This window comes from Mustelus asterias, chromosome 20, assembly GCF_964213995.1.
Source record: "Mustelus asterias chromosome 20, sMusAst1.hap1.1, whole genome shotgun sequence".
In the NCBI taxonomy this organism is placed as follows: Eukaryota; Metazoa; Chordata; class Chondrichthyes; order Carcharhiniformes; family Triakidae; genus Mustelus; species Mustelus asterias.
In genome coordinates this window covers 82100285-82125645 of record NC_135820.1, presented here as the reverse complement: position 1 = coordinate 82125645, position 25361 = coordinate 82100285, and the positions used below count along the sequence as shown (strand labels likewise).

At 48.0% G+C, this 25361-nt stretch overlaps 2 protein-coding genes across 2 annotated transcripts in view; both read right to left on the bottom strand.

Annotated features, from left to right (window-relative positions):
- Positions 1–4531: 4531 nt before the first annotated feature.
- Positions 4532–23834, bottom strand: LOC144508692 (uncharacterized). The gene is made up of 4 exons (XM_078236982.1): positions 23790–23834; positions 18905–19779; positions 18288–18824; positions 4532–6275 (listed from the first exon to the last, which is right to left on the bottom strand). The coding sequence occupies exons 1-4, from the start codon at positions 23797–23799 to the stop codon at positions 6030–6032; spliced, it is 1668 nt and encodes a 555-aa protein (XP_078093108.1). The 5' UTR covers positions 23800–23834; the 3' UTR covers positions 4532–6029.
- LOC144508694 (CMP-N-acetylneuraminate-beta-galactosamide-alpha-2,3-sialyltransferase 2-like) overlaps positions 8287–25361 on the bottom strand; it is a 556023-nt gene continuing 538948 nt past the window's right edge. The window contains exon 8 of the transcript XR_013500328.1: positions 8287–8329. The gene's annotated coding sequence lies outside the window, so the exon portion shown is untranslated. The remainder of the gene's footprint in view (positions 8330–25361) is intronic.

Below are 25361 nucleotides of genomic sequence, written 5' to 3'. Positions count from 1 at the left end.
GCTTGGATTAGTACTTGGAACTATGATGTTGTTGCCATTACAGAGACTTGGTTAAGGGAAGGGCAGGATTGGCAGCTTAACATTCCAGGATACAGACATTTCAGTCGGGATAGAGAGGGATGTAAAAGGGGTGGGGGAGTTGCACTACTGGTTAAGGAGAATATCACAGCTGTACTCCGGGAGGACACCTTGGAGGGCTCATACAGCGAGGCAATATGGGTAGAGCTCAGGAATAGGGAAGGTGTAGTCACAGTGTTGGGGGTTTACTATAGGCCACCCAACAGCCAGTGGCAGATAGAGGAACAGACGTATAGGCAGATTTTGGCAAGGTGTAAAGGCAACAGGGTTGTTGTGGTGGGAGATTTTAATTTCCCCTATCTTGACTGGGACTCACTTAGTGCTAGGGGCGTGAATGGGGCAGAGTTTGTAAGGAACATCCAGGAGGGCTTCCTGAAACAGTATGTAGATAGTTCAACTAGGGAAGGGGCCATACTGGACCTGGTATTGGGGAATGAGCCCGGCCAGGTGGTCGATGTTTCAGTAGGGGAGCAGTTCAGGAACAGTGACCACAATTCAGTAAGCTTTAAGGTACTGATGGATAAAGATAAGTGTAGTCTTCAAGTGAAGGTGCTAAATTGGGGGAAGGCTAATTACAACAATATTAGGCAGGAACTGAAGAATGTAGATTGGGGGCAGATGTTTGAGGGCAAATCAACATCTGGCATGTGGGAGGTTTTCAAGTGTAAGTTGATAGGGATTCAGGACCGGCACATTCCTGTAAGGATGAAGGATAAGTATGGCAAGTTTTGGGAACCTTGGATAACGAGAGATATTGTGAGACTAGTCAAAGAGAAAAAGGAAGCATTTGTCAAAGCTAGGAGGCTGGGAACATACGGAGCAAGTGTGGAATACAAGGAAAGTAGAAAGAAACTTAAGCAAGGAGTAAGGAGGGCTAAAAGGGGTCACGAAAAAGCATTGGCCAGCAGGATTAAGGAAAATCCCAAGGCTTTTTATCCATATATAAAGAGCAAGAGGGTAGCCAGGGAGAGGGTTGGTCCACTCAAGAACAAGGGAGGGAATCTAGCGTGGAACCAGAGGAAATGGGTGAGGTATTAAATGGGCAAGGTATTAAATTTCGACAAATACATAAAGGGCAAAAGAGTAACAAGGGAGAGAGTAGGGCCTCTTAAGGATCAACAAGGTCATCTATGTGCGGATCCACAAGAGATGGGTGAGATCCTAAATGAATATTTCTCATCAGTATTTACTGTTGAGAAAAGCATGGATGTTAGGGAACTTGGGGAATTAAATATTGATGTCTTGAGGAGTGTACATATTACAGAGAAGGAGGTGCTGGAAGTCTTAAAGCGCATCAAGGTAGATAAATCCCTGGGACCTGATGAGGTATATCCCAGGATGTTGTGGGAGGCTAGGGACGTAGTTGCGGGTCCCCTAGCCGAGAGATTTGAATCATCGATAGTCACGGGTGAGGTGCCTGAAGATTGGAGAGTGGCAAATGTTGCGCCATTGTTTAAAAAGGGCTGCAGGGAAAAGCCTGGGAACTACAGGCCAGTTAGCCTCACATCTGTGGTGGGTAAATTGTTGGAAGGTAGTTTGAGAGACAGGATCGACAGGCGTTTAGAGATGCAAGGACTGATTAGGGACAGTCAGCATGGCTTTGTGAGTGGAAAATCATGTCTCACAAATTTAATAGAGTTTTTTGAAGGGGTAACCAAGAAGGTAGATGAGGGCAGTGCAGTTGATGTTGTCTACATGGACTTTAGCAAGGCCTTCGACATGGTAGGTTGTTGCATAAGGTGAAATCTCACGGGATCCAGGGTGAGGTATCTAAATGGATACAAAATTGGCTTCTTGACAGAAGCCAGAGGGTGATTGTAGAGAGTTGTTTTTCAAACTGGAGGCCTGTGACCAGCGGTGTGCCTCAGGGATCAGTGCTGGGTCCACTGTTATTTGTCATTTATATTAATGATTTGGATGAGAATATAGGGGGCATGGTTAGTAAGTTTGCAGATGACACCAAGATTGGTGGCATGGTGGACAGTGAGGAAGGTTATCTCCAATTGCAGCGGGATCTTGATCAATTGGGCCAGTGGGCTGACGAATGGCAGATGGAGTTTAATTTAGACAAATGCGAGGTGATGCATTTTGGTAGATTGAACCAGGGCAGGACTTACTCAGTTGATGGTAGGGCATTGGGGAGAGTTACAGAACAAAGAGATCTAGGGGTACATGTTCATAGCTCCTTGAAACTGGAGTCACAGGTGGACAGAGTGGTGAAGGCGGCATTCGGCATGCTTGGTTTCATCAGTCAGAACATTGAACACAGGAGTTGGGATGTCTTGTTGAAGTTGTACAAGACATTGGAAAGGCCACACTTGGAATACTGTGTGCAATTCTGGTCACCCTATTATAGAAAGGATATTGTTAAACTAGAAAGAGTGCAGAAAAGATTTACTAGGATGCTACCGGGACTTGGTGGATTGAGTTATAAGGAGAGGCTGAATAGACCGGGACTTTTTTCTCTGGAGCGTAGGAGGCTGAGGGGTGACCTTATAGAGGTCTATAAAATAATGAGGGACATAGACAAGGTAGATAGTCAATATCTTTTCCCAAAGGTAGGGGAGTCTAAAACTAGAGGGCATAGGTTTAAGGTGAGAGGGAAGGGATACAAAAGTGTCCAGAGGGGCAATTCTTTCACACAGAGGGTGGTGAGTGTCTGGAACAAGCTGCCAGAGGTAGTAATAGAGGCGGGTACAATTTTATCTTTTAAAAAACATTTAGTTACGTGGGTACGATGGATATAGAGGGATATGGGCCAAATGCGGGCAATTGGGATTAGTTTAGGGTTTTTTTTTTTAAAAATAAGGGCGGCATGGACGAGTTGGGCCGAAGGCCTGTTTCCATGCTGTAAACCTCTATGACTCTATGAGTACTTTGCGTCAGTATTCACCAAAGAGAAGGACTTGGTGGATGATGAGTCTGGGAAAGGATGTGTAGATAGTTTGAGTCATGTTGAGATCAAAAAGGAGGAGGTATTGGGGTTCTTGAGAAACATTAAGGCAGACAAGTCCCCAGGGCCTGATGGGATATACCCCAGAATACTGAGAGAGGCAAGGGAGGAAATTGCTGGGGCCTTGAGAGAAAGCTTTGTATCCTCACTGGCTACAGGAGAGGTCATGATGTGGAGATGCCGGCGTTGGACTGGGGTAAACACAGTAAGAAGTTTAACAACACCAGGTTAAAGTCCAACAGGTTTATTTGGTAGCAAAAGCCACACAAGCTTTCGGAGCTGCAAGCCTCTCCAAACCACTCACCTGAAGAAGGGGCTTGCAGCTCCGAAAGCTTGTGTGGCTTTTGCTACCAAATAAACCTGTTGGACTTTAACCTGGTGTTGTTAACCTTCTTACAGGGGAGGTCCCAAAGGATTGGAGAATAGCCAATGTTGTTCCTTTGTTTAAGAAGGGTAGCAAGAATAATCCAGGTAATTACAGGCCGGTGAGCCTTACATCAGTGGTAGGGAAATTATTGGAGAGAATTCTTCGAGGCAGGATTTATTCCCACTTGGAAATAAGTGGACGTATTAGTGAGAGGCAACATGGTTTTGTGAAGGGGAGGTCCTATCTCACGAACTTGATCGAGTTTTTCGAGGAAGTGACGAAGATGATTGATGAGGGTAGGGCAGTGGATGTTGTCTACATGGACTTCAGTAAGGCCTTTGACAAGGTCCCTCATGGCAGACTGGTGCAGAAGGTGATGTTGCATGGGATCAGAGATGAGCTGGCAAGGTGGATACAGAACTGGCTCGGTCAAAGAAGACAGAGGGTAGCAGTGGAAGGGTGCATTTCTGAATGGAGGGCTGTGACAAGTGGCGTTCCCTCAGGGATCAGTGCTGGGACCTTTGCTGTTTGTAATATATATAAATGATTTGGAGGAAAATGTAACTGGTTTCATTCGTAAGTTTGCAGATGACACAAAGGTTGGTGGATTTGCGGATAGCGATGAGGACCATCAGGGGATACAGCAGGATATAGATCGGTTGGAGACTTGGGCAGAGAGCTGGCAGATGGAGTTTAATCCGGACAAAGTGAGGTAATGCATTTTGGAAGGTCTAATACAGATAGGAAATATGCAGTAAATGGCAGAACCCTTAGGAGTATTGATAGGCAAAGGGATCTGGGTGTACAGGTACACAAAGAACAAAGAACAGTACAGCACAGGAAACAGGCCCTTCGGCCCTCCAAGCCTGTGCCGCTCCTTGGTCCAACTAGACCAATCGTTTGTATCCCTCCATTCCCAGGCTGCTCATGTGACTATCCAGGTAAGTCTTAAACGATGCCAGCGTGCCTGCCTCCACCACCCTACTTGGCAGCGCATTCCAGGCCCCCACCACCCTCTGTGTAAAAAACGTCCCTCTGATGTCTGAGTTATACTTCGCCCCTCTCAGCTTGAGCCCGTGACCCCTCGTGATCGTCACCTCCGACCTGGGAAAAAGCTTCTCACTGTTCACCCTATCTATACCCTTCACAGGTCACTGAAAGTGGCAATGCAGGTGGAGAAGGTAGTCAAGAAGGCATACGGCATGCTTGCCTTCATCGGCCGGGGCATTGAGTTTAAAAATTGACAAGTCATGTTGCAGCTTTATAGAACCTCAGTTAGGCCGCACTTGGAATATAGTGTTCAATTCTGGTCGCCACACTACCAGAAGGATGTGGAGGCTCTGGAGAGGGTACAGAAAAGATTTACCAGGATGTTGCCTCGTATGGAGGGCATTAGCTATGAGGAGAGGTTGGAGAAACTTGGTTTGTTCTCACTGGAATGACAGAGGTTGAGGGGAGACCTGATAGAAATCTACAAGATTATGAAAGGCATGGACAGAGTGGATAGTCAGAAGCTTTTTCCCAGGGTGGAAGAGTCAATTACCAGGGGGCACAGGTTTAAGGTGTGAGGGGCAATGTTTAAAGGAGATATACGAGGCAGATCTTTTACACAGAGTGGGTGCCTGGAACTCATTGCTGGGGGAAGTAGTGGAAGCGGATACGGTAGTGACTTTTAAGGGGCGTTTTGACAAATACATAAATAGGATGGGAATGGAGGGATATGGTCCCCGGAAGGGTAGGGAGTTTTAGTTCAGTTGGGCAGCATGGTCGGTGCAGGCGTGGAGGGCCGAAGGGCCTGTTCCTGTGCTGTAATTTTCTTTGTTCTTTAATTGTTAAACTATGGGAGGAAAAGGGGTATTGCATAATAATCTCACTTTTCTTGTTTAATATTTTTTGTCGTTAAAACTAATTTGCGGTTCCTCTAATTCCTCTAAAAAAAAGTAAAGGTTACATTCCTTTGAGCCAGTGTTCCATTCTGAGATCTTCCCATCCAGTTATAACATCAGTTGGGATTGTAACAACCACCTAGAGGGACACCACCACTTTTGACGCATATCACCTTTTCTTCGCAGTGGCTGGGTCAAAATCCTGGAATTCCCTACCTCGTGGCATTGTGGGTGAACCTGCACCACACAACTGCAGGTTCAAGAAGCAGGCTAACCAATGGCATTGTTGACATCCTATACCCCAATTTAGCTAATAACATTAAAATCGCTCAAAACTTTGTGAAAGGTTATGCACAAAATTTGCCAATACTTTCTTTCACTGCTTATATATTTGTCAAACCTTTATTCCACTGGGAACCTTCTGTTTAATGTTAGTCTTGTCTTTATTACCATTTTCTCTTGTCTCTGTTCACCTCCCTAATTCCTGTTTATCATGTTCCTAGCATGTATTTATCATTGTCAGTCTGTTCCTGTCTGCAGTAATAACACTGGCCTCATTCACCATCAACTGTTCTGACTTGGTCACAATTTAGATTGCATCTTCACCAAGACTTCCTTAATTAGTGCCTCTTTCTAGATTGTATGTAGAGTGGTGAAGTGAAGTCAATGTTTTCACTGTGTGTGATCCGTTAGAAAGATATCTGGGATATTCTTGTTCATACAGAGTGCCTATGTCTGCTCCAATTTACAACTTGTAGAGTGTGGTGGTAGCTTGTGCCCTGCTGTTCTGCAGGAGCAGCTGTCTTGGCCACTGTGGTAAGGAACACATCATGGATGAGCAGGCACCTCTCCCTTTGCAGCACAAGGTGGGATGTTCCCCGTGTGTCAGATTGCATTGGTTACCACTATTCTCTGAACATTTTGCACATTTTGTTCTCCCAGGTACCTGCCAATGGTTACAGCTCTTAGAACTCGATTGCTGGCAATTGTCCTGGGAAAAAAAAGAGAGAGAGTGCTGGTGATAGCTGTGCAGCCGGTTTTGTGACAGTGTTTACCAATACTCTAAATATACATTGATAATACAGTAGCAGGACATGAGAAAAGGCAATGTCAATGGTTGGAGCGATAGCACATTATCTTTAGCAGAATCTTACCGCACAGGAGGAGGAAAATCAGCCCATCATGTCTGCGCTTGCTCTTTGAAAGAATATTACAAATTAATGCAAATCCATTGCGCCTTACCCATAGTTCTGGAAATTTAAACTTCCAAGTAATTATCCAAATCTGTTCTGAATGTTCCAAGTGAATCTACTTCCACCAGTCTTCCAGATCACAACAAGGCAGTGTGTAAAAACATTCATTTCCTCATGTCACCTCTGGTTCTTCTGCGAATTCCCTGAAATTTGAACCCTCTAGTTACCAACTCTCTAGCTCGAGTCAGCACATTTCAGGAGGATTTTATAATCTTGGAGTGGGGTACTGAGACAATTTGCTGATTTTTTTTATATTTTGGAAAGGAAAATCAAAGTGCTGGAAACAACCGACTCAAAGATGAAAGGGTAAAAGGAAATATAAGGAGAGATTGTGATGTGATTTGGTGTCGGCAGAGTGGTGAAGATCTCCTGGAAACAGCTCGGGGGGGTTAGGGGGAGGTAAAGTCTGAATCAGCCATCCACGTCAAGCCAGACTAATCTTGGGCAGCAATCTTCTTTCTGAAGATTTTTGGATTTCTATAGCAGAGTGGGAGAGAGATGGAGGGCTTGTGTGGTATACCCTTACAAAAACGACAAGAGGTCTGCCTTGGGTAATATGACTGATTTATATAGCGATTGTTGCCTGGAAGGTGTTTACATATGAGTCTGACCAAACAGGAGTCTTTTGGCAGGAAGCCTCATTTTAACTGTATAACTGTAATCTTGTGAATTTAAGTTTTCCTTGTTAAAAAAAACCTTCAATTTTTAAAATTCCAAAAATGTTACTGGGTGTCTTGCTGCTGAGAACAGAAAAAATTCTTCTCGTTTTCAACAAACAAAAGAGGATATGACTCATAAGCCAAGATTTTCTCTGGGATTTGATTTGCTCAGTAATCTGTTGTGGTTATAACAAATTTGGGGTTTCTTTGCAGGATTGTTAAATTTCCTTCATTGGTTTAAAGTTTTTGAGTCCAAGGGATATAAGAGTAATGAACTCTGGAGTTTTGTGTTGAATGAATTTAAAGTGATTGGACTGCAAAATGGCTTTGGCAGCTGCTAAGACTTTCTGGGAATGGAAAGTGTCACCGTGGAGTATTTGAAATCTCTGTGGTGAGGGTTAGCACATAAATTGCAAGTGGAAATAAAAGCAAAATTTTGTAAGCGTGATATGGATAAAGTACTTTCCGAGCATCTAAAGTTGGAGGAGGAGACACGCACTTAGTGCGTCACAGCTGGAGATGGTAAAACTGTAGCTGCAAATGAAACAATGATAAAGAGAGAGGGAAATACTTTAACTGGAGGAAAGAGAGGAAGAAAGGAGGATGAAAAAGAATTGAATTGGAAAAAAAAAGAGAAATGAAAAAAATCAAGTTAGAAAAAAGAAACAAAAGGCGAGGGATTGATTGAAAGAAATAGAAATGAAAAAGCCTGAATGGGAAAAGGAGGAGCAAGAAAAAGAAAGATAACACACAAGAATTAGAAATGTGAAAGCTTGAGCTTGAATATCAAATAGAAGGAACTCAGACACCATATCACAGCTCGGGAAAACCTGGAATAAAGAAAGGAGAGTGATTCAGATAGTGACTTTGATTCCTTCAAGGAATTTGATTTAACTGAGAGTCTTTGGTAGTTATGGGGAGGCAATGGCCTAATGGTATTATTGCTAGATTATTAATCCAGAAACTCAGCTAATGGTTCTGGGGACCCGGATTCAAATCCCGCCACAGAGGATGGTGGATTTTTTAAAATCTGGAATTAAGAATCTACTGATGACCATGAAGCCATTGTTGATTGTCATAAAAACCCATCTGTTCACTAATGTCCTTTAGGGAAGGAAATCTGCCGTCCTTACCTGGTCTGGCCTACATGTGACTCCAGAGCCACAGCAATGTGTCTCTAAAACTACCCTCTGAACAAAGACAACCAGGGATGGGCAATAAATGCTGGTCAACTGGCACCCGACACCCATGTCCCACGAATGAATAAAAAAGTTTACAGCGGATTACGGTGAAGGATATTCCATCTCATTTGAAAAGGTGACAATGGAATTGAATTGGCCAAGAATGTGTGGCCTATAATGTTAGAGAGTGTTTTGTCAGGTCCTGCCATGAATGTGTATGCAAGCTTATCAAAGGAACAGTTTGCAGGCTACAGGACAGTAAGAAGGGAAATCTCAACTGTTTATGAGCTTGTCCCTGAAGATCACCAGTTGAAGTTCGGGCCATAAGAAGGAAACCTAAACAGACATTTGTAGTGTTTGCCCGAGATAAATAAACTGCTTGGGATCAATTAGACAAAACCTTTGAAAATGTAAGTAGGGTTCTGATTATGACAGAATTGAGAAATTACATCCCGGTAAAAGCCAAGAAATATTCAGATTAAAGACAAAGTAGAGGGTTCAGAGGAGCTGCTGTTTTAGTTGATATATATAATACTTCACACAAATAGTTGGGTAGGAGAAGGGTCACCTGCAAATCAGCATGGAAATTGGAAATGTAGACAACCTAATGATGGTATAAGTGTTCGTAACAAGGGACAAGCTGAAGGACACCAGTCTAGTAAAAATGGAAAGGTGGAAGGCAGAAGTAAAGTAAAATAATATGTTACCACTGTAATAAGACTGGACATACAAGATCAAACTGTTGAAGGTTCAATGGGAAGCCGATTGTAGTAATAGAAATCCAGAACAGTTCTGTAAGTAAGAGTGGGCTCTGAGACTCAGATTTCAGACAAACCGAGTAACCTTCGTATAGGTGGAGAAAAAAGACTCAGTGGTCGACAGAGAAGTGGGAATGTGTTTACAACATACTCAAGGGAGTTCTGAAAGGCAGGTTACAGAAATGTTTAAAGATTTTATATCCATATTTAAAGGATAGAGCAGGAAAAGATATCACCATATTGAGAGAATAAGGGGCTAGCCAGGCTTTGATGTTATGGGATAGTACCAACTGTTGTCAAGAGGGGTTGTTGCAGGAGAGAGTGTTAGTGAGATTCATTGGGAAGTCAAACATGTTTCATTGTATAAAGTAAATTCAAAAAATGATTTGCAAACAGGAGTTATTGGGGTAGTAGCGAAATTGTCCATTGCAGAGGTTCACTTTATTCTAGGGAATGATACAGTTGGATTACATATATTGAGCATGCCTGCTGTAGTAGAGCAGCCGGCTGAGACACAATCAATAGAGGTGTACTGAAAGTGAATCCTGGATTGTTTCCAGATTGTGTATTGACGAGAGGAAGAGGGGGAGGATGCTGAAAATCAGTTGGTTGGATCTGAAGGATCCTTCTCAGAAGGAGATGGTTGGAGAGGATGAGGGTGCGTTGTTTAGTCCATTGACAGTCAGTGGAGTCACAGCAGCAGGATCCAGACTTAAGCAGTTATACCAAACAGCTTATTCTGAAACAGAGGCAGAATACATTCCAGAATTTTATAACCTCAAAAACAATGGCCAGGATTATCCAGTCCCCCTGTGGCATTGTTTCTGGTGGTGGAGGGGGTCCACCCTTGACCGTCAGTGGGATCTTCCAGTCTCACCAAAGTCTATGACATTTTGCATGGGTCGCCTGCCCCGCCCCACTGGGACTGGAAGGTCCGCCCTATGTGGAACTGGAGATAGCCCCATGTTACAACAGAGAAAATGTGGGCAATAGTGCACAAAATAATGAATAACCATCAGGGTACCTGAATATAATTGAGTCTGGCTCCTGAAATTCCAGTAACTGGACATTTAGCAATTGGAAAACTCAAAAATGTTTCATTTAGCCTGCACTACATAAAGATGTTGTCAAATTTTACCAAAGATGTCACATGTCGGGTGTATGGAAACGCTCAAGCAGTAATTAAAGCTGCACCTTTAATTCCAATTCCAGCATTTGAGGAAGCTTGAATAGGGTCTGATTGAATGTGCAGGACCCCTCCCCAAGACTAAAAGCTGAAATTAATATTTATTGACAATCATTGATGTGTCCACCAGAAGCGAAGCCTTTAAGGAAGATCACAGCAAAGGTGATTGTAGAGGAGTTGATCAAATTCTTGACAAGATATGGTCAAAATGAATACAGTCAAATCAGAGTTAGAATTTCATGTGACAGCTGTTTAAAGACGCAATGAATAACCTATAGGAATAAAGCAATTTGGATCGTCAGCCGATAACCCTGAATCACAAGCTGGCTTAGAAAGATGGCATCAAATTTTAAAAACTATGCTCACAGACTATATTCAAGACGACCCACGATTGGGATTGAGGGATTCCATTTTTGTTGTTTCCTTTGAGGGACATCCCTAATGACTCAGCAGGGTTCAGTCCTTGCAACTTAATTTATGATCATGAAATAAGGGGGGTAATAAAATTGATTCAGGAGAAATGAGTGAGTCAGGTTTTCCTGGATGATGTGATGAAATTCAGAGAAAGATTGGGTAGGGCGTGTGAGCTAGCTAGAAACATTTAGAGATATCACAGCAAGTTTTTATACTTTTGCAATTCAATCAAATCAAGTCCAATTCAGAGTCTCAACAAGTTGAGACATTTCCGATCCAGGCTGACAAGACAGGGCATGCAATCCTCTACCCTGTCATGGGCCTGATCTACATGAGCCAAGCTGATTGGAGCAGGCGGAGAATTCCTCCTCCAAGGCTTGATCTCATTTGCATCTTAGCCAAAAGGCCGAGATACCACTTTTAAAAATTGCTTCATATGAAACATATGAAGCTTACATGCAACCCAATGACCTCAACCAAGTGCAGCATCCACATAACTACACTTGATCTTAGCCAAAAGGCCGAGAAGCACAGCAAGTGATGAAGGCAAGTGTGAATAAGGTGGCTAAGGCTCCTGGTTTTGTGGCTGTTTGTATTGTTGTCAATGTCAGGAAAACCATTAAAGGCAAGGTTTAGCAGACCTTACCAGATCCAAAAAGAGACAGACTGAAGTAAACTATGTGGTAAATACCCAAGATATAAGAAAGAGCCAGTGTGTGTGCCATGGAAATATGCTCAAAAATACTTTGATAAAGAGGATAAGCTGGAGGAGTTAGTGATGGTTGTAGGGAAATGGGAGTAGGAAGGTCAGGTTCTGAAGTTGACCCTCCTCTTGATGAAAGTGGACAATCCAAAAGTAAATGTGATATTAGATTATCTTCCAGAAAATTGTTAGTGATTTAGAAGAGATATTGCAGTCACTCAAAACAATTTGTGGAAATAAACCGGGAAAATGGGTTTAGCTGTGCGTGATGTTGATGTGGGGGATTCAATTTCAGGGAGACAACACCCATCTAGATTAAATCCAGTAAAAGTGCAGAAAGAAATTGATGTCATGTTTCATAGAGCCAAGTCACAGGAATTGGAGCTCACCCATTATAACAGTGCCAACACAAAATGGATCACAAAGACAATGTATTGATCAGCGCAAAGTGAACAAAGTAACAGGAGCTGGTTCATTTCCTATTCCACAAGCGGAGGATTGTACGGAGAAAGTGGGACAGCCAATGTTTATTACAAAAAGTGACCTGCTACGAGGAAATTGGCAAGTAGCTTTCTCAGAAAGGGCGCAAAAGAGATATTGGCTTTTGTAACATCAGAAGGTCTACATTAATGTAAAAAAGTAATGTCCTTTGGTATTAAAAGTGCACCAGCAACATTTCAGAGACCAACAAACAAAGTGAATGAGGGACTGAGCAATTGTGCTGTTCATATTGATGACTTAGTAATGTTCAGTTAGACGTGGGAGGAACATTTACGACATTTAAAGTAACTGATCAACTCCAGGGAGTCAATGTGGTTGTAAATTTGGCTATAAGTGAATTTGTGAATTTACATATATAGGTCACACTGTGGGACATGGTCAAGTGACCCCATGAGATGCAAAAGTAAAGGCTATTGTAGAATCCCCAGTGCTGCAACAAAATGGAAAGTTTTGAGATTTCTCAGCACGAACAGCTTTTATTGGCAATTAGTGACACATTTCAGCAGAGCAGACGCTCCACTGACTGGATTGTTAAAAAAGAGAAAATTCCAATGGACATAAGTGTCAGAATGCATCTGACAGCTTGAAAGCTGCACTAACTGCTACACCTGCCCTGTCAGCACCTGATTATCCACAACAGTTTCAGTTGGCTATTGACGCCAGTCATGTCGGTGTTGGTGCTGTGTTGCTACAAGAGATTTTGAAAGGGGAAAAGATGAGAAAATGAGGAGAAATAATTTCTCTCAGAAATTTGTGAATCTCCAGAACTCTCTTCCTCAAAAGGTGGTAGGAACCGTCTTTGAATATCTTTAAGGTAGTGCTAGATAAACTCTTGATTAACAAGGGGGTGAAAGGTCATTGGGGTCGGCAGGAATGTGCGCATTGAAGTTACAAGATCAGCCATGACCATATTAAATGGTGGAGCAGGCTCAAGGGGCCGAGTGGCCTCCTCCTGTTCCTAATTTGTAGGTTCGTAGATGCATTGTCAAGAGTTTAAAAGGGCTTGGATATTGGCAAATGGAGAATGGATTGGAATTAATTCTATTTTTGCAATAGATTTGTGTATATTTTCATGGTTGATGCATGAACACAAGAGTCTAAGTCTTGTTTGTATAGATAATTGTTTTAAGTAACATAAAATGAGTTGAGAAAATGAAACCCATCTTTTTGAAATTATGATGGTTCATTTTCTTGACAAGAATGAAGGTGTCAGAATGGATTTTAAAATTTTTGAGATGGGGTATTATGCTGTAAAGAAGGCTGGTTATGTGTGTGCGTAAATACTTTGAATCGACTGGGGAAAGGTTAATAGAGATAATTATTCTGGAAGAGTTAAGGGATGGAAGGAGTGAAGGTGTTAAATGCATGCATTTGGAATGAAGCCATGGTTAAGTGGTTTTATAACGAAAGTTTAGAAATTTGCATTAGGAGATAGAGAAGATTTGTTTCTTTTTCCATTGTTAAATTTCAAAGGAATTAAAAGGTTTTTAGCAGCTTGCAAATGTTTCGTGTGTAAATAATGTAAAGTTATTCAACTTTATTTTATCCCACAAGTGGGGTAATGGGAAAGATTTTGATATTTTGGAAAAGTTAAGTTCAAAGAGGTGCTGAGAACAATTGAATTGAAGATGAAAGGGAAATGCAAGGCGAGATATTGATCTGATCTGGCATGGGTGGGAAACAGCTCGAGAAGTGGGGGAGTGGGGGTGGGGGGTCGGTAAAGCTTGAATCAGCTATCCAGTCAAGCCTGAAAAGTCTTGGGTTGCGAAAAGCAGTCTTGTTTCTGAGAGTTTTTGTATTTCCACAGCAGAGTAGAAGAGATTTTGAGAGTTTGTGTGCTACACCCTTACTAAAATGACAGCAGTTTTACCTTGAGTAATATGACTGGAGTTTTTTATAGTTAAACATCCATAAGTGAATGTTACTCGAAAGTGTTTACTTCAGGGTCTGACCAGATAGGGTGTCTTTTGGGCGCAATGTTTTGTAAACCTAATTTTAACTGTGTAACTGTAATCTTGGGTGCATAAGTTTTCTTTTTCTCTTGTTAATAAACCTTTTACTTTTTTTGTATATCTTAAAAGTGCTATTGGATTTCTTGCTGCTGAGATCAGTACATTTTCTTCTCGTTTCCAGAATACTACACTAAAGGTATGGCCTGTAAGCCAAGTTTCCCTCTGGGATTTGATTTGCTCGGCAATTAACCTTTGCTGTGGTCATAACAGAATGAAAAAGCAGATTCTCACCTAAAAAGAGAACAACTGCAGAATGAGGTGTAGAAGGAGCTCAGTGTTTTTGTGCACGAATCACAAAAAGTTAATATGCAGGTACAGCAAGTGATCAAGAGAGCAAATGGAATGCTATATTTTATTATGAAAAGAATTGAAGAACAAAAGTAACGATAAAAGCAAAATACTGCGGATGCTGGAATCTGAAACAAAAACAGAAAATGCTGGAAAATCTCAGCAAGCCTGACAGCACCTGTGGGGAGAGACAAGAGCCAATGTTTTGAGTCTGGATGTCAGAGCTCTAAGAAAGTCATCCAGACTTGAAACATTAGCTCTGTTCTCTCTCCACAGATGCTGTCAGACCTGCTAAAAGTAAGGATGTTATGTTTCAGTTAGAAGTTTAACAACACCAGGTTAAAGTCCAACAGGTTTATTTGGTAGCAAAAGCCACACAAGCTTTCGGAGCTCTTAGCCCCTTCTTCAGGTGAGTGGGAATTCTGTTCACAAACAGAACTTATAAAGACACAAACTCAATTTACATGAATAATGGTTGGAATGCGAATACTTACAACTAATCAAGTCTTTAAGAAACAAAACAATGTGAGTGGAGAGAGCATCAAGACAGGCTAAAAAGATGTGTATTGTCTCCATTACTGCAGATTACTGCAAAGAAGTGTACCGACAAGACAATACACATCTTTTTAGCCTGTCTTGATGCTCTCTCCACTCACATTGTTTTGTTTCCTAAAGACTTGATTAGTTGTAAGTAATCGCAGTTCCGAAAGCTTGCAGCTCCGAAAGCTTGTGTGGCTTTTGCTACCAAATAAACCTGTTGGACTTTAACCTGGTGTTGTTAAACTTCTTACTGTGTTTACCCCAGTCCAACGCCGGCATCTCCACATGATGTTTCAGTTATACAGGGCATTTGTGAGACTGTATCTCGAACGCTGCATGCAGTTTTGGTCCCCTAAGATCAGGAAGGAGCAAATACACTGGAGCCAGTTGAAAGGAGGTTTACTAGATTGATAACATAGAGACATAGAAACATAGAAGATAGGAGCAGGAGGAGGCCATTTGGCCATAAGCCATAAGACCATAAGACACAGGAGCAGAATGAGGCCACTCAGCCCATCGAGTCTGCTCCGCCATTCATTCATGGCTGATTTTTTTTCTCATCCCCGTTCTCCTGCTTTTTCTCCATAACCCCTGATCCCCTTATCAATCAAGAGCCTATCTATCTCTGTCTTAAAGACACTCAATGATCCGGCCTCCACAGCCTTTTGCGGCAAAGAGTTCCACACATTCACCACTCTCTGGCTGAAGAAATTCCTCCTCATCTCTGTTTTAAAGGATCGTCCCTTTAGCCTGAGGTTGTGCCCTCTGGTTCTAGTTTTTCCTACTAGTGGAAACATCCTCTCCACGTCCACTCTCTCCAGGCCTCGCAGTATCCTGTAAGTTTCAATAAGATCCCCCCTCATCCTTCTAAACTCCAACGAGTACAGATCCAGAGTCCTCAACCGTTCCTCATACGACAAGCTCTTCATTCCAGGGATCATTCTTGTGAACCTCCTCTGAACCCTTTCTAAGGCCAGCACATCCTTCCTTAGATATGGGGCCCAAAACTGCTCACAATACTCCAAATGGGGTCTGACCAGAGCCTTATACAGCCTCAGAAGTACATCCCTGCTCTTGTGTTCAGGCCCTTCGAGCTGCTCCGCCATTCATCACGATCATGGCTGATCGTCCAACTCAATAGCCTAATCCTGCTTTCTCCCCATAACATTTGATCCCATTCGCCCCAAGTGCTATATCCAGTCGCCTCTTGAATACGTTCAATGTTTTGGCATTGACTGCTTCCTGTGGTAATGAATTCCACAGGCTCACCACTCTTTGGGTGAAGAAATATCTCCTCATCTCCATCCTAAATGGTCTAGCCTGAATCCTCAGACTGTGACCCCTGGTTCTGGACTCCCCCCACCATCGGGAACATCTTCCCTGCATCTACCCTGTCTAGTCCTGTTAGAATTTTATAAGTCTCTATGAGATTCCCCCTCATTCATCTGAACTCCAGCAAAAACAATCCTAACCTAGTCAACATCTCCTCGTATACCAGTCCCGCCATCCCCGGAATCAGCCTGGTAAACCTTCGCTGCACTCCCTCGAGAGCAAGAACATCCTTCCTCAGAAAAGACTAAAATTGCTCACAATACTCTCGGTGTGGCCTCACCAAGGCCCTGTATAATTGCAACAACACATCCCTGCTCCTGTACTCAAAACCTCTCGCAATGAAGGCCAACACGCCATTTGCCTTCTTTACCGCCTGCTGCATCTGCATGCTTACCTTCAGTGACTGGTGCACAAGGACACCCAGGTCCCACTGCACACTCCCCTCTCCCAACTTACAACCATTCCGGTAGTAATCTGCCTTCTTGTTTTTGCTTCCAAAGTGAATAACCTCACATTCATCCAAATTATACTGCATCTGCCATTGATTAGCCCACTCACCCAACCTGTCCAGATCATTCTGAAGGATCTCTGCATCCTTGTCACAGTTCACCCTCCCACCCAACTTGGTATCATCTGCAAACTTTGAGATGTTACATTTTGTTCCCTCATCCAAACCATTAATATATATTGTGAATATTTGGGGTCCCAGCATCGATCCCTGTGGCACCCCACTAGTTACTGCCTGCCAATTTGAAAAGCACCCGTTAATTCCTACCCTTTGTTTTCTTTCTGCCAACCAGTTTTCTATCCATCTCAATACATTTCCCCCAATCCCATGCGCTTTAATCTTGCACGATAATCTCTTGTGCGGGACTTTGACAAACATCCCTGCAGTGCAGGAGGAGGCCATTTGGCCCATCAGGTCTGCAGCGACTCTCCGAAAGAGCACCTCACCCATTTTAGGACAGAGATGAGGAGAATGTTTTTCCCTCAGAGGGTTTTGTGACTTTGGAACTCTCTGTCTCAGAGGCGGGTCACTGAATATTTGTGATTCTTGTTAGGCAAGGGAATCAAAGGTTGTCCGGGGTAGAAGGGAATGTGGAATTAGGAACACTAAGAGATCAGCATGATCTTATTACGCGGTGGAGCAGGCTCAATAGGCCCTGTGGCCTATTCCTTCTCCCATTTTGAATATTTGTATAAATACTGTGGCTACCAGGGCAGGTCAGAAGCTGGGAATTCTGCGGTGAATAACTCACCCCCTGACTCCCCAAAGCCTGTCTACAAGGCACAAGTCAGGAGTGTGATGGAATACTCCCCACTTGCCTGGATGGGTGCAGCTCCAACAACACTCGAGAAGCTCAACACCATCCAGGACAAAGCAGCCTGCTTGATTTTCACCCCATCCACCATCCTCACTATTCACTCCCCCCACCGCCAACACACAGTTGGTGGTGGAGAGAGTGTAGTATAAATAATCTACAAGATGCACTGCAGCAACTCACCAAGGCTCCTTCAATAGCACCTTTCAAACCCATGATCGCTACCACCCAGAAGAACAAGGGAATTGCCCCTTATTTTGAAATTGTGCCCCCTGGTTCTAGACTCTCCAACCAGGGGAAACATCTTCCCTGCCTCTATCCTGTCTATTCCTTTAAATATTTTGTAGGTTTCTCAATGAGATCACACTCATTCTTCAAAACTCTAGAGAATACAGGCCCAGTTTGCCCAATCTCTCTTCATAAGACAGTTCCACCATCCCTGGAACAAACTTTAGTTGCCCTCCCTCTATGGCAATAATATCTTTTCTGAGGTAAGGGGACCAAAACTGTACACAGTGCTGCAGGTGTGGTCTAACCAAGCTTCTATACATTTGAAGCAAGACGTCGTGACGTCTATTCAAACCTCTTCCTATAATGGCTAGCATTCCATTCACTTTCCTTGCTGCACCTACTCACCCACTCACTCACACACAAACTTGCTCGCTGACACTCTCCCTCGCACACACACTCTCTCACTCATTCTCACTCGCACTCTCTCACTCACTCAAGCCCAGAGTGAGAATTGATTCAATGACAGACAAATCCAGGTCTGACGTTTTACTCGGTGTCAACCCATACAGATCAGACACCTGGAGCAATATGAACAGTAATGAGAATTATGGGTTTTTTCTTACCTTAGAGTGGAGTTTTCCATCTTTACAACTGTCCTTATGAAGCTCCCGCAAAGACTTGCAGTCATCAGAGGAGGCGACGATGCAGTTTTCTCTTAAGCTGCGGGGACTTGGGCATCGTTTATAATACAGACAGGAAGTTCCGACATCATCAAGCTCACAGACATAGACATCATCGGTTTGCCTTGTACATGTGTCTCCTCCAACGCTGTGGTCTAGGCAGCTGCTTCTGCATGTTTCCCTTCTCCGCACTGGGCTAGTTGAAACATTGCAGCATGTGGTGTCATTCCTGGGGAAGAGTCGCTTCCCTGAGCATGAAGATTCTTCTATTCTACGTCGGGAAGCAGAACTGAGCCAAGATGAGTCGTCCCTGGGGAACGTGACACACTCAGGAACTGTCGCTCCACAACGTTTATACACTTTTGGTCGATCTTGGAGAAAGCACGCATTCTTATTGGTGGCTGCTTTAGTACATCGTTTCACGATACCCAAGTTGGAAACACGGCTGCCTCTGTGACCAATGCCACACATCGCAGACCTCTGCAGATAACATTTCTCTCTTAATTTCCAGACAGATTAGCCAACAGAACACCAATGGGGTTATTAGGGATTTCACTTACCTGACAGTGGGTGTTTCTATCTTCCTGTTTACTGTGTCTCATGTAGGACTTACACAAATCATCATCACCGGAGCAAAGGACTGACGGCTTGTAAGACAAGCAAGTTGTTCCAATTTCATCTATTTCCTGGACATACAGATCATCTCCCTGTTTGTTGCATCTGTTTTGACAAACTTCAATTCCTTTGTTTTTATAATTACACTGTTCTTTCTTGTTGCCTTTTGATAAACCCAAACCAAAAACACTGCAACCTCCCTTCATCTTGTATGGGGACTTCAATATTTCAGATGGACATTCAACGAGGCTGGGGGGCTTTGTTCTGGAATGTTCTTTACTCTGCAGTTCCCGATGCGAATGTGATTTTGCGACTGTTTCTGGTTTGTGAATCTTGCTGCACCCTTGCTGATTACACAGAGGGAGTGATTGTGCAGGAGGCCCGGTGTCCTGGCCAGCAACATCGCACACATTGCAACTTTGCAAACGGTATTTCTTTCTGCTTTTCTGCATCGGAGTTTGAGCGCAGGGGAGGAATGCGTCTGGGAAAAGTGCACACTGTGGAAGGCTGCCACATTTGCAGGGGCTGTTACAATTTGGGAGGCAAGGTTCTACCCACCCATCGTCATCTTTCCAATAAAGGAGTTGCTGGCACTGGCAATGCTCCTCATCCGCAACCACAGATTGGCAGCCTGGCACATTTTGGACTTTATTGAGCTCTGTGTCTTCCCATTCTTCATCAGTGGGTGACAAGTGTACCCCATCCCTTCCATCACTGGGACATGTCGCTGTTTCCTCACAAGCTGCTACAGATTTACAGATATAAACATATGGTTCAGACCTTCTATAAGAGACACATGATGAGGAATTATTGCCATTCTCTGAAATACAGAATGAAAATGGATTGAAAACAATTGTAATGAGATGGTGTTTTGTTGAAATCGGTGCAGCTGGGCTGTAGGAGCACGCAATCTCTCTTAAACATCTCTTACCAGAGCCCAACAGACTGGTTAAAGGAGTCTCTGGGGATTCTGCACCATCATTGGCTGTCACGACCAGAGTGAGGGAGACTTGTGCCTTGTCATTTGTAACTGTGCCCAGAGACTTTGGGTGAAGTCATACAGTCAAAGAAAAGGCCCTTCGGCCCATCACCTCTGCGCTAGTCAAAAACAAACTATTCTAATCCCATTTTCCAGCACTCGGCCCATAGCCTTGTCTACTCTAACTATGGCCCTCATAATTTTATACATCTCAATTATGCCCCCACCCAGTCTCCTTTGCTCCAAGGAAAACAACCCCAGGCTATCCAATATCGCTTTATAACTAAAACTCTGCAACCCAGACAACATCCTGGTAAATCTGCTCTGCACCCTTTCCAATGTTATCACATCCCTCCAATAATGCAGATTCCAAAACTGCACACAGTACTCCAGCTGTGGCCTAACCAACGTTTTATACAGTTTCAGCATAACCTCCCTGCTCTTAAACTTTATGCCTCAGCTAATAAAAGCAAGTATACCATTTCCCTTCTTAACCACTTTATCCACCTGTCCTGCTACCTTAAGGGGCTGGTGTACATTCACACCAAGGTCTCTCTGATACTTAGTGCCTCCCAGGGTCCTGCCGTTCATCATGTATTCCCTTATCTTGTTTGCCCTGCCCAAGTGCATCACCTCACACTGATCCCGATTGAATTCCATTCGCCACTGACCAGCCGTCTGTCCAGCCCGTCTATATCCTCCTGTAATCTAAGGCTCTCCTCCTCACTATTTACCACCTCAGCAATTTTCGTATCATCTGCGAACTTACTGATAAACCCACCTACATTTTAAGTCGAAATCTTTTATATTAATCACAAACAGCAAGTTCCCCAAAACTGATCTCTGCAAGACCCCACTGGACACACGCTTCCAGTCAAAAAAAAACAACCGACCATCATCCTCCGCTTCCTGCCACTCAACCAATTCTGGATCCAATTTGTCAAATTTCCTTGGATCCTCTGGGCTCTTACCTTGGTGAGACCACACCTGGAGTATTGTGTACAGTTTTGGTCCCTCTACCTAAGAAAGGATATACTTGCCATGGAGGGAGTGCAGTGGAGAGTCACTGGGCTGATACCGGGGCTGGTGGGACTGCCCTGTGAAGGGAGATTGGTTCGACTGGGCCAGAAGGATGAGAGGAAATCTGATTGAAATGAATAGAATTCTAATCGGGCTAGACAGAAAATGCTGGAAAATCTCAGCAGAGAGAATAGATGTGGTGACGCCGGCATTGGACTGGGGTAAACACAGTAAGAGTTTTAACAACACCAGGTTAAAATCCAACAGGTTTATTTGGTAGCAAATACCATTAGCTTTCGGAGCGCTGCTCCTTCGTCAGATGGAGCTCCTTCGTCCATCTGACAAAGGAGCAGCGCTCCGAAAGCTAATCCCTCCCCCACACACTGACCCCGCCCCCACACGCTGACCCCGCCCCCACATGCTGACCCCGCCCCCACAGGCTGACCCCGCCCCCCACAGGCTGACCCCACCCCCACAGGCTGACCCCGGCCCCCACAGGCTGACCCCGGCCCCCACAGGCTGACCCCGGCCCCCACAGGCTGACCCCGGCCCCCACAGGCTGACCCCGGCCCCCCACAGGCTGACCCCTCCCCCCCACAGGCTGACCCCTCCCCCCACAGGCTGACCCCTCCCCCCACAGGCTGACCCCCACCCCTCCCACAGGGCTGACCCCCACCCCCCCACGCTGACCCCGCCCCCACACGCTGACCCCTGCCCCCCACAGGCTGACCCCACCCCCCCACAGGCTGACCCCACCCCCCACAGGCTGACCCCACCCCCCACAGGCTGACCCCGGCCCCCACAGGCTGACCCCGGCCCCCACAGGCTGACCCCGCCCCTCACAGGCTGACCCCTCCCCCCACAGGCTGACCCCGGCCCCCCACGCTGACCCCGGCCACCCCCCCACTGACCCCCCCCCACCCCCCCACTGACCCCCCCCACCCCCCCACTGACCCCCCCCCCACCCCCCCACTGACCCCCCCCACCCCCCCACTGATCCCCCCACCCCCCCACTGACCCCCCCCACCCCCCCACTGACCCCCCCCACCCCCCCCACTGACCCCGACCCCCCCACTGACCCCCCTGACCCCTCCCCCCCACTGACCCCTCCCCCCCCACTGACCCCTCCCCACTGACCCCTCCCCACTGACCCCTCTCCCACTGACCCCTCCCCCCCACTGACCCCTCCCCCCTGACCCCTCCCCCCTGACCCCTCCCCCCTGACCCCTCCCCCCCTGACCCCTCCCCCCACGCTGACCCCTCCCCCCACGCTGACCCCTCCACCCCACGCTGACCCCTCCCCCCACGTTGACCCCCCCCCCACCACGCTGACCCCCCACCACGCTGACCCCTCCCCCCCCCACGCTGACCCCTCCCCCCCCACGCTGACCCCTCCCCCCCCACGCTGACCCCTCCCCCCCCCCACGCTGACCCCTCCCCCCCCTCCACGCTGACCCCTCCCCCCCCCCACGCTGACCCCTCCCCCCCCCACGCTGACCCCTCCCCCCCCCCACGCTGACCCCTCCCCCCCCCCCACGCTGACCCCTCCCCCCCCCCCACGCTGACCCCTCCCCCCCCACGCTGACCCCTCCCCCCCCACGCTGACCCCTCCCCCCCCCCACGCTGACCCCTCCCCCCCCCCACGCTGACCCCTCCCCCCCCCACGCTGACCCCTCCCCTCCCCACCGCTGACCCCTCCCCCCCCACGCTGACCCCTCCCCCCCCCACGCTGACCCCTCCCCCCCCCCACGCTGACCCCTCCCCCCCCCCACGCTGACCCCTCCCCCCCCCACGCTGACCCCCTCCCCCCCCACGCTGACCCCTCCCCCCCCCACGCTGACCCCTCCCCCCCCCACGCTGACCCCTCCCCCCCCCCACGCTGACCCCTCCCCCCCGCCACGCTGACCCCTCCCCCCCCCCCACGCTGACCCCTCCCCCCCCCCACGCTGACCCCTCCCCCCCCCCACGCTGACCCCTCCCCCCCCCACGCTGACCCCTCCCCCCCCCACGCTGACCCCTCCCCCCACGCTGACCCCTCCCCCCCTCCGCTGACCCCTCCCCCCACCCCGCTGACCCCTCCCCCCACCCCACGCTGACCCCTCCCCCCACCCCACGCTGACCCCTCCCCCCACCCCACGCTGACCCCTCCCCCACCCCACGCTGACCCCTCCCCCCACCCCACGCTGACCCCTCCCCCCACCCCACGCTGACCCCTCCCCCCACCCCACGCTGACCCCTCCCCCCACCCCACGCTGACCCCTCCCCCCACCCCACGCTGACCCCTCCCCCCCACCCCACGCTGACCCCTCCCCCCACCCCACGCTGACCCCTCCCCCCCACCCACGCTGACCCCTCCCCCCCACCCCACGCTGACCCCTCCCCCCCACCCCACGCTGACCCCTCCCCCCCACCCCACGCTGACCCCTCCCCCCCACCCCACGCTGACCCCTCCCCCCACCCCACGCTGACCCCTCCCCCCACCCCACGCTGACCCCTCCCCCCACCCCACGCTGACCCCTCCCCCCACCCCACGCTGACCCCTCCCCCCACCCCACGCTGACCCCTCCCCCCACCCCACGCTGACCCCTCCCCCCACCCCACGCTGACCCCTCCCCCACCCCACGCTGACCCCTCCCCCCACCCCACGCTGACCCCTCCCCCCACCCCACGCTGACCCCCTCCCCCCCACCCCACGCTGACCCCTCCCCCCACCCCACGCTGACCCCTACCCCCACCCCACGCTGACCCCTCCCCCCACCCCACGCTGAACCCCTCCCCCCACCCCACGCTGACCCCTCCCCCCACCCCACGCTGACCCTCCGGACACTCACCTGTCTCCATATCCGGATACCCGGGTACGGTTTCCGCTTCCGGTTTCACCCGGGGTTAACCCCGCCTCAGCCCAGTGACGTCACAAAATGGCGGACGCGCCTCAGCCAAAAACAAAATCCACCCGCCGGGACTCCCCCCCCCCCCCCCCGCGCAGGGACTGACCCCCCCACAGAGACTGAGCCCCCCACAGAGTATCCCCCCCCCGCCAGAGACTCCACAGGACCTGACCCCCCCCCCTGTACTGACCCCTCCCCCCTCCAGGGACTGACCCCGCCCCCGGTACTGATCCCCCCACAGGGACTGACATACCCCTCTCCCCCCCCCCTTCCAGGGACTGACCCCTCCCCACACAGGACTGACCCCCCGGGAGTGATCCCCCCCCTGGGATGGAACCCCCCCCCCCCCCCCAGGGATGGAACACCCCCCACCCCCAGGGATGGAACCCCCCCCCCCTCCCCGCCGGGGATGGAACCCCCCCCCCCCCCCCGCCGGGGATGGAACCCCCCCCACCCCCAGGGATGGAACCCCCCTCTCCAGGGATGGAACCCACCCCCTCCCAGGGATGGAACCCCCCTCTCCAGGGATGGAACCCCCCTCTCCAGGGATGGAACCCCCCCTCACCAGGGATGGAACCCCACCCTCCCCCCCCCCAGGGATTGACCCCCCCTCCCCACCAGGGACTGCCACCCCCCCGGGACTGACCTCCCCCCCCAACAGGGATGGACCCCCCCCCCAGGGATTGGCCCACCTCCCCCCAGGGATTGACCCCCTTCCCCCCCAGGGACTGCCACCCCCCAGGGACTGACCTCTGCCAGGGACTGACCCCCCTAAATGCGGGGACTGACCCCGCCCCCCAGGGAATGACCACACCTCCCCACACAGGGACTGATGACCCTCCCCACACAGGGAGTGACCCCCCTCAGGGACTGACCCCCCGTCCCCCAGGGACTGATCAAACCTCCCCCCCCCCCCCCCCCATTCGATAGGTATGTCAGGAGTAAAAGAATGACCAGGGTAAGATTAGGGCCAGTCAAGGACAGGAGTGGGAAGTTGTGCGTGGAGTGTGAAGAGATAGGAGAGGCGCTAAATGAATATTTTTCGTCGGTATTCACACTGGAGAGGGACAGTGTTGTCGAGGGGAGTACTGAGATGCAGGCTGTTGGACTGGATGGGATTGATGTTCATAAGGAGGTGGTGTTAGCAATTCTGGAAAGTGTGAAAATAGATAAGTCCCCTGGGCCGGATGGGATTTATCCTAGGATTCTCTGGGAGGCTAGAGAGCAGATTGCAGAGCCTTTGGCTTTGATCTTTGGGTCGTCATTGTCTACTGGAACAGTGCCAGAAGACTGGAGGATAGCAAATGTTGTCCCCTTGTTCAAGAAGGGGAGTAGGGACAACCCTGGTAATTATAGACCGGTGAGCCTTACTTCTGTTGTAGGCAAAGTATTGCAAAGGACTATAAGAGATAGGATTTATAATCACCTGGAAAGGAATAATTTGATTAGGGATAGTCAGCACGGTTTTGTGAAGGGTAGGTCATGCCTCACAAACCTTATTGAGTTCTTTGAGAA